This window comes from Rattus norvegicus, chromosome 16 (genome assembly GCF_021556685.1).
Source record: "Rattus norvegicus strain SHRSP/BbbUtx chromosome 16, alternate assembly SHRSP_T2T, whole genome shotgun sequence".
Taxonomy (NCBI): Eukaryota; Metazoa; Chordata; class Mammalia; order Rodentia; family Muridae; genus Rattus; species Rattus norvegicus.
The window spans coordinates 6,600,447-6,610,368 of NC_141549.1; the positions used below are offsets into that span (position 1 = coordinate 6,600,447).

Below are 9,922 nucleotides of genomic sequence, written 5' to 3' on the forward strand. Positions count from 1 at the left end.
ACAGGGATATTTTGAACAGTGTCAGGAAGGACCCAGGCCTTTCTTCAGATGGACATGGGATGGACATCTGAGACCACAGGACATCTGGACCTGATGGACCCCTGTACTGTCTGTTGGAGAAGGAAAACAATAAAGCCAGGTTCCTTCTTAGCTCCTAGACTCTGCCAAGGCCATCTTCCCTCTGCCACAGGCCTGCCCTTAGGCATGCTCCGAGACATACTATGAAGCCCACGGATAGTCTGTTCTTTTGGAAAGATCTCTCAGGCACCTACCTATTCCGGACTGTTTCAGGCATGGCTCAGGTATGACCTTGGCTTCCCTACAGCCTGTGTTCTGAGAGAGAAGAAAACGCCAACCCTACTGAGCCCAGCCCAGTAGAGAGAACTGTGGCCCTCAGGAGCCCGAGGCTAGGGTCAGGCCCTCACACACTTCTGCTGAGGGTCATGACAAAGCACTCCTCAGAACTGGGCCTTTGCAGAGCTCATAATTCACCAACACAATTTCACCCTCAAGGAAACTGAAGCTTTCTGCTGAGAAGAGGCTATTTCCATGAGACCTGAGGTAGTCTGAATACCCATTACCACTACCTGCCCAATGCTCGTGGCACTGACCTTTTGGGGTGAACTTGTCGAGGTCGGCTTGACGAATCAAATTCTGGGACAGGTAGGGCCCACAGCACACATCCTGAAACAAAGCCCAGAACCCTGAATGTGTACAGATACTCCACACAGTCAGGACCAAGGGGTGACTCCAAGGCTGGGTGTTTCCCAACAGCCCACCAGAGAGCACCCCCCAGGATTATGGGGGTGAGCTCAGACACATTGTTCAGAGGCCATGGGGGATGTCTGACTGAGGCCACCTGGGACACCTGCCCCATTTGAGTTCAACTTAGCCTCTTTCCTTCCAGAGAACCCTTCAGCATATGTCCAATGGCCAAGCCATGAGGCAGGGACGCAAAGTCAGTTGTCTCTGGGTGTATTTCCTTTCCCAAAGGCCACTCTAGTACTACTGGTGAGCTGGGTACTAGTGCGTCTGTGCTGCTTCTCCAGGCTTTCCCCTGACTAAAATATTCCCAATGCTACTTGGAACCTACAGGGAACTGGGAATTCTCTTCTAGTTCCTTCCTTCCCATCTTCCCCCAGGCCCCAGCATCATCCCTTGATCTCTCTGTTCCCTTTCTATGTCCACTTCTTCACATGGGCCAGGCCCTCTCGGGGTCCCAGCAGCACACAACTCCCCCTGCTTTGATGTGTGCTTCAGCCCCCGTCTGACCAGCAATGCACCCCTAACCTTTAGATCTCATCCATGCCCCCTTTCCTAACCAGGCAGGTGCTGCGGGACTTCCGAAGGCCATCGCCACAGGCATGTGGATGTCTTAGCTTTGCTTACGTCTCCAGTGCTCGGTCCTGGGTCTGGCCCATAGGAAGGGCTTAGCGAGGGACTGAAGAATAATGGACTGAGGAATGGGATGGCGGGGTAGGTGGGTAGGTGGATGGACGGATGGACAGATGGATAGATAACAGCTGGGAAGTGAACCGATAAGCTGACACCGAGCGGGACAAAGAGATGGCTGACCGGAACCTGCATGGAGGGATCGAGGCTGGCAATGGAGAGCTGCCATACTCACCCCAAGCTGGTCTAAGGTTCCAGGGCTGAGGATGTCGGAATAGAATCCACGCTGCTTCATGATGGGGTACTTCTTATCGGTGCCTGCCAAAGGCGACTTCCTGGGCTGCCCTAAGTCTGAGAGGGGTAAAGGTGGGGTCTTGAGTTCGGGATTTGGGGAAGTCTTTTCTGGATTACGGCTTGATTCTTTTAACATCTTCTCCAGGTCATGATTTTCAGGAACGTTCGCTGGACAGTATCCTGGGCCCTGAGAGCTAGTGCTCGCTTCTTCTTTATCACACTCCTCCATGCCGTTCTTCAGAGACTTGTCCGAGCCAGAGCTCCTAGGAAAAGATTCAGTGTCGTTTACACTCTGACAGCCTCTGTGTCAGCTCAGGTAACACCACGATTCACAGATGGGTCAGGCCGGCTCTCCACCTCAAGTCCAAGTCCACTGGGTAACACAAGAGGATAGACAATGCCAGGGGTCCCACAGGTGACAACGGCTTTCCTGGAGAGCCAAGGGTTGAGGGAAGGAAACCCTGTAGATGCTTCTAACTCATGCCTCCTGACCTTCCCACTCCTTCCCTTCCATTGAGCCAGCAAGCCCCGGCTTCCCTGCTGGGGGAGATAAAGGGGCAGACCCAGAGCTCGCCTACTCAGTGAAAGGCTTTCATGGAGTCAGAAGCAGGTCCAGTGCCCTAGCCCAGACCTGCTGGACTTCCTTCTTCTCCATGTGGACTCAGGCTGTCGTATCCACCCACACCTGTGCTTGCCCGTTCCGTCTCTCCCATACACCAGGCATCAGAGGACTCCATGATTTTGCCAATAGTAGTCCAAATATGACCACCCGCACATCCTCCAACAAAGTGGCATCCATTGACCCTGTTTCAGAGAGTCAGCTCAGCCCCAGGGACGTACACCCTCCTGTTTTCAATAGGGAGAAGCAGTTGGCACTGGGCCCCGTGCACATACACCACCACGAGGAGAGGGGTTTGCAGGTCCTTCCAAAACTGCCCCCAAACATTATTATCATCAGGGGAAGGAAATCCTTTAAGCAGGAGAATGTTACGGTAAGTCAGATAAATGTGTGGGGAAGAAGAGGTGTCATTTATGGGTGGCACAGAAGTAAAAAGGAAGTCTACAGTCATCTCAATAATTGTCCACGCGTGCCAGGGTGTGCTTCAGTTATATTCCTCTAGACTTCTCCGTATTTTTTGTACATTCACAGAGTGTGTGTGTGTGTGTGTGTGTGTGTGTGTGTTTGTGTGTGTGTGTGTGTGTGTGTGTGTGTGTGACTGTGCCCCAGCCTATGTGTGGAAGTCAGAGGACAACTTTTGGGAGCAGTTCTATCCAATATGCGAGTCCCAGGAATAGAATTCAGAGTCTGTGACAAGTGTCTTTCTTTCCCCGCTGAGATATTTGCAGGACACATTATTACTGTTTTTAGACAAGGTATCTCATGGCACCTAGAGGTCACCGCTTCATTGAGGGTACTGGGTCAGTGAGCTCCCAGAATCCACCTGTCTTTGACATCCCCAAGTGCTGGGTTTACAAGTGCATGTCATCACCCCTGGCTTTTACATGGGCTGGGGATCTGAACTCAAGTCCTCACGAGTGTGCAGCAAACACTGTACCCGACGGGCCATCTCTCCAGCACAAAAGAAGACATTAACAAAAGGAAACAGAGGACTGAGCTGGCAAGTCCTCGTCTCATTCCGTCACCTGCTCTACGCACGGTGACAAAGCAAGCAGGCACTTGCAGTGTCGGTCCTGGCTGTTTTGGGTGTCGTCCATTCTCAGTGGGCCTGGAGTACATCTCCTTCCACACGGCAGAGTATCTCATGTGCACTACCTCGGGGAGTGGGGCAGAGCTATGTGGACCACAGCAGCCCAGAGCCCGGCTGCAGCAGATGAATGCTTTCTAAGTACAGGACAGTGAATTGGAAGCCGTAAGGACAGAGAGAGGCAGGTGGGGCTCTGGTAGAAGCCCATATACCCTGCGTAAAGGCTCACTGTCCTCCAAATAGGCAGACCTGACTGGCCTCCCTGCGGGAAACTCTACCTGAACCTATTCCTGGTGGTCAGCTGCCTTCTGGGGCGGATACTAAAGATAATACCAAGTCTGTGTGACACTCACTACCCTTTTCAGGACAATGTAATAGAAAAGATGACTCCTGGAGGTCCAGCTTCCTCATCCTGTAAACCCACAGGATTTGAACAAAATCAGCATACAGATAGCTGGGCTAGGAGAGGCCAGGGTCCCAGCTCCAGAGAAAAGCGTTTCAGTCTTGGTTTCTCCAGCCAATGCATTCAGTATGCCTGGCCTGCTTTACTGGGACATGGGACTCTCTCTCTCTCTCTCTCTCTCTCTCTCTCTCTCTCTCTCTCTCTCTCTCTCCCCCTCCCCCCTCTCTCTCGCATACACACACACACACACACACACATACACACACACACACACACACACACACACACACACACACACACACACACACACACAAGACTGTCCAGGAAACTTCACAGTGTGCCAGGAGCAAAGGGGTTTGGATGAGTGGATTTATTGCCGCTGCTCTATAAGCTGTTTCTCTCTGAGGAGGTCATCGTAGGAGAAACACATGAACGGTAGGAGAAATTAACACATCCCAAGGGGGAAGGTGGGGGAAGTGGGCTGTAGATTCAGAACCCTGCTCTCCACTATTTCCCAAACCATCACAAATCTCTTCCAGTTCTGCCCCAACGTTGGGCACCTATACAGACTAGCATGTGCAGGAATTGTAACAGAAAGACAAACTTCTGCTGCCTTACTATGGGTGACAGGGCCTTCGTTGGGGAATGAGTGTGGGCAGCAAGAGAGAGGGCATGACTCACAGCCAGGCCTCTGCGCTGGTCACCCTGGAGACTGTTTTCCCTCCCCCTACCTTTTGTGTGTGTGAGGGAACAAGTTAGTAAGATGGCAGGTTTGGTCCTAGCAGGTCCAGAACGAGGAACAGTGTTATTGGGCTTACAGACTCATTTAATAACACAATCCTATTTTAAACCCATGTGGAAGTTGAGATTATTCTCATTTCTCAGAGGTGAGAAAATGAACCCTCAGAAAGTTCCATGACCTGGCCAATGTTTCACAGCCAACTAGAGGTAGCCACGTGCTCAACCACTTGGTTGAATGAATGTGGGAGTTGGGGAGCATAGAGGCATGTGGCCCTCATAACAGACATTATTGCTGCCACCACCACCACCACCCCTTCCCATCCCCCCACAGCCCCTCTTCACCACCACCATCACTACCACCACCAACAACACTTCAAACAAGGAAACTTAGGTCCAAGGCCATGTATGGAGAAGCCCTGAGATGTGTGCCCAAGCAGGGACTGAGCAAGAAGGCTTCTTAATTACCCATCTGCTAACTCAAAAAGTACCCTGGATTTGCATCTCTTTGAACTGGGTACAAAGCAAGCTCTCATTTGGCAATGAACGAGAACTTTAAAGGATTTTGGAAGTCTCTGCCTCGGCTGAGACTGCTGGACAAACGGCATGATAGGTGGTCACTTCTCTCACATCCTCGTATCCACCTGAGGAAAACTGGCTCTGTGCCACAACGGCTCGCACCACTGAATACAGCCTGAAATTATCTGCTACTTTGTTTTTCCTTGCCTGCTGCACGGGAATTTTCAAGTAACATCGATCTCTGGAAATTGGGTGCCTACCACGGGGAAGTCACTGGCTTGGAATGCAGATCCCCAGAATGCATTTGCTGGATGGATGTATGAACCAGCAAATAATTGAATGGGGTTTCTAAGGGAAAGAAAGGAGTCTATCCCTGTAACAACTCTGTGGTCAGATAAAGAGAGAATGGGTTTCTGGTAGGAGGAGGGCACTGAGTCGCACACTCCCTGGACAGGAGTAGAAGCCACACTCCACACATTGTTCTAAGTTAGGACTTAACAGCGAGGCCCTTAAGGTGCCTTCTCCTATACCCTATTCCCTCAGCCCATCAAGGCTCGTAGGGGACTCTCGTCCGGGGAGGTTGGGAGGGAGGGTGGCGAACTTGGGGGAAGGGTGCTTCCTCCGTGTCCACTACTTTTGCGCCTTAATAAAATTTCCCCAACCGAACCATCCCGCCGCCTCATGGACCTACCGACTCCTCTAAACAGCAAAGTTTTCGATGCCTCCTGTCTCTAGGGAAGGACGCTGGGCCCGTTGCGAGGGGGCGGGACCATTCGGCACCGCGGGCCGAAGCTTCCGGCTACGAACTTCCCCAGGACCGCTCACGCCCTAGAGGTCCAACCGGTTCTTCTGGGCAGAGGCGGGTCCGGAGATGGGTGTCAGTTCTAAAATTCAGACTGCATTGCCCGCGTTCCCCTTTTGGGCCCTCTAACAGTAAGAGACAAAGCAATCAAAGGCAGCGTGACAACTTTGAACGAGTAGGGGCTCAGACCTGGAGTCCCGGCACATAGCATGTGGAGGCAAGGTGTCCTTGGATACATAGCAATACATACATCTATACATCCATACAAAACACACATAAGCCTGCATGTATGTCTGCGCACCATGTGGTGTCTATTGCCTACAGAGGCCGGAAGAGGGCGCTAGCACCCCTGGTCCAGGATTTACAGCCAGTTAAGAGCCACCGTGTGGGACGGAAACTAAACTCCTCCAGTCCTCTGCAAGAGTAGCAAGAGCTCAAGTTCTGAGCCTACTCTTCAGCCCGTGACCTTGTCTTAATGTAGCCTGAATTTCAAAGTAACATCCAGTGTCTGGTGAGGTTTCCATTCAAGTGGTTCGTAAAAATTCTATGCACGCAAGTAGAGATGCCAAGAAAAGGAAGAGATCACGCAAGAATGGCTAAATGTTATCAACTGGGGGATTGGAAGGTTACTGATGCCCACTTCTGCTTTCTATCCTGTAAAGGGAAGAGGTAGGTTGCAAGCCAAAAGAAAAGAAAAAGCTCCCTTTCTCAGCTGGAGAGCCCTTGCCCAGAGCCTTCCCATAATATTCCCATTTCATCGGTAGGGAAACTGAGTTCACTGAGACATATTAATGTTGAAGGAGGAGGTAGCAGGGTCTGCTGTTTATTATATGACTTTTGTTCAATGTATTAATAATTCTGGCTGGTTTCCAGATCTGCACTGGACACTGAGTGCGCAGAATTAAATCGATCCTAGTCTGGGCTGTACAACGTCAAGGAAGGACCAGAGAGGCCAGGTTAGGAAGAATCTAAAAGCAGAGAGAAGGGTAAGCTTTGCCTGGGACAGAAGTCTGTCTGCCTTTGTGCTGGCTTACTCATTCTTTCCAGAGCATCTCTCCAGAGCACTGCCTCCTGGCCCGCCCTCATCACCCGTCAGTCCTGGATGTTGGTACAATCTTTTCTGAGTCTGTACCGTACCGTTATTTGCTTTACGTGTTGGCATTCCTGTAATTGCTAAGTGTCTGTTTTCGACAAAGGCAGGAGTGTGGAGGGTATCAGAGATGGACAAGGTGACCATGCTCTCCATGGGTCTGGAATTAGGCTGTGTACCCCACTCTGGGTACATGGAGACCTGTCTACAGGCACCTGTGGTTTGGGCTGGCATGTCCCAGACTTGGAACAATTGTCCAAATAATTGCAGTAACCACGTGGGTTGCCATGGCAGCGTCATCCCATGGTAGGACATCAAGGATGAGAGGGGCTACTCATTTTAGAAAGTGACCAAGCATCTCAGTGGGTGGGGGTTATCACAGGGGCCATAGCTTTCAGACACGAGAGCAGACAATGTTGGGAAAGGACCAATCTCAGGAGGATCGCCTCACGGAGGCCCTACTCCTCACCTAGCATAGCTGGATCAGCGGTTCTCAACCTTCCCGCTGCTGTGACCCTTTAACACAGTTCCTCATGGTTCCACTGTAAGATTATTCTTGTTGCTACTCTGTAACTGTAATTTTGCTACTGCTATGATTCATGGTGTAATTATTTGGAGGCAGAGGCTTGCCAAAGGGTCTCCATCCACAGACTGAGAAGCTCTGCTCTAGACTGGATGGTCCTGAAGGGTGGGGACTAGATCGTGATGCTCATCACAGCCCTTCCAGATCTATTCTGCCATTGAAAACATTATTTAGTTTTCTTTCATACATCTCAGCCACTGTTTCCTCTCCCTCTATTTCTTCCAGTTCTCTCCCACCTGCCCTCACCTCCAGATCCATCCCCCTCCAGAAACCAAACCAAACCAACCTAACAAACAGGCATCCAAGAGATAGCAGCCAAAGCTGGCACAAGATACAATCAAGACCAGGCACAAACCCTCACATCAAGGCTGGGAAAGCAACCCAGTAAGAGGAAAAGGGTCTCAAAAGTAGGCAAAAGAGTCAGAGATACCCTGACTCTCACTGTCAGGAGTCTCCCCAGAACATAAGCCAACAGGAAAGGGCCTAGCACAGACAGCGGGAAGGTTGAGAACCGCTGATCCAGCTATGCTAGGTGAGGAGTAGGGCCTCCGTGAGGCGATCCTCCTGAGATTGGTCCTTTCCCAACATTGTCTGCTCTCGTGTCTGAAAGCTATGGCCCCTGTGATAACCCCCACCCACTGAGATGCTTGGTCACTTTCTAAAATGAGTAGCCCCTCTCATCCTTGATGTCCTACCATGGGATGACGCTGCCATGGCAACCCATGTGGTTACTGCAATTATTTGGACAATTGTTCCAAGTCTGGGACATGCCAGCCCAAACCACAGGTGCCTGTAGACAGGTCTCCATGTACCCAGAGTGGGGTACACAGCCTAATGCAGACTCCATTGTTGCTACTTCAGTCTCTGTGAGACCCCATGAACCCTGCTTAGGTGATTCTGTGGGATGTGCTCTCCCAGTGTCTTTGACCCCTCTACCTCCCACATTTCCTCCTGTTCTTATACCCTTGGTTTCCAGGGAGAAGGACCCGACGGTACCCTCTGACCTGGGCTTTCTCTCTGCCTATTGTTTGTGGGTCTCTGCATTGGCTCCCATCAGCTGCCAGAGGCAGCCTCTCTCATGATGACCGGACTAGTTGGTTCTACCCTAAGTCTTCCGGCTATACGGTCTCTCTCTCTCTCTCTCTCTCTCTCTCTCTCTCTCTCTCTCTCTCTCTCTCCCTCTCTCTCTCCCTCCCTCCCTCCCTCTCTTTCATTCCTAGTGTGGTGGTTTGAATAGGTATGGTCCCCACAGACTCATGTGTCTGAATGCTTGGCCGATAGGAAGTGGCAGCATTAGGAGATGTGGCCTTGTTGAAGTAAGTGTGTCACCGTGGAGGTGAGGTCTCAGATGCTCAGGCTACTCCCAGTGTGCTACACAGTCTCCTGCTGCCTGCAGATCAGGATATAGAACTCTTGGCCCCTTCTCTAGCACCACATCTGCCTGGATGCCGCCATGCTTCCCGCTGTGGTGATAATGGACTAAACCTCTGAAACTGTAAGCCAGACCCAATTCAGTGTTTCCCTTTACAATACGAGTTGCCATGGTCATGGTGTTTCTTCACAGCAATAAAACCCTAAGACGCTGATCATTCAGGCAGTGTTGGGCACGGCTTCCCTTTCATGGTGTGAGCCAGTCATTGGCTGGCCATTCCCACAAGTTCTGTGCAATCCTTCCAGCTCCTCTTTGCCATTCTTCCGGGGTGGGCACCAAGTGCGACTTCCTCTCTTCCTGGTTGGTGGGGGCAAAGAGAAGCAATGCTTCCTGAAATTTCCAAAGGGACCCTGCTCAGCATCCTGTTTACTTTCTTCTGCTCTTTGCCACCTAACATCGTGGCCCACTGTATGATGGGAAGAAAGGACGGACTGTGTTCTCTCCTGTCTTTATGACAGGCTGGATTCTACATTAACAGTCAAGATTTAGAGAGTGTGGTTGTGGGGCTTCAGGAGCAAAAGGAACCTCTCTCTCTTCTGCGCCGCATCAACCCTGTTCTGGTGACCTTTCCCACTTGCCCACTGGGATTCTGGGATAGCAAAACAGTGAGGGTGACCTTTGAAATGCACGAGCAGAGCGTGCCCACTGCTCACGGCAGAGGGAAGGTACCAAGCCCCAAGGATGGATTCTGGAGATGCTCCCTAACTTCTCGCTCCATAACCGTGACTGCTACACCTGGGGGATGCCGCTTCAGCCCAGAAGACAGTAGAAACAAATTAATATTGAACAGCTAACTTTATATATGTTTAGCCGCTCACAAATTGCTAGGCTATCTTTAAGAAGCAAACATAAGGGCCAGAGAACTGGCTCACATGCACTGATCTCGCAGAGGACCCAAGGTCAGGTCCCAGCATTCAGACCGAGTGGCTTACAATTGCTTGTTTACTCCAGCTCCAGGGGACC

At 51.1% G+C, this 9,922-nt stretch overlaps 1 protein-coding gene across 2 annotated transcripts in view; it reads right to left on the reverse strand.

The window, feature by feature from the left end:
- Dnah1 (dynein, axonemal, heavy chain 1) overlaps window positions 1-5,833 on the reverse strand; it is a 61,068-nt gene extending 55,235 nt beyond the window's left edge. The window contains 3 exon segments of one of the 2 annotated variants that reach the window (NM_001033655.2): window positions 612-684; window positions 1,628-1,949; window positions 5,744-5,777. In NM_001033655.2, coding sequence (NP_001028827.2) covers window positions 612-684; window positions 1,628-1,915 — 361 coding nt within the window. In that variant the 5' untranslated portion in view covers window positions 1,916-1,949; window positions 5,744-5,777. 2 annotated transcript variants of the gene reach the window in all.
- Between the last annotated feature and the right edge of the window lie 4,089 nt (window positions 5,834-9,922).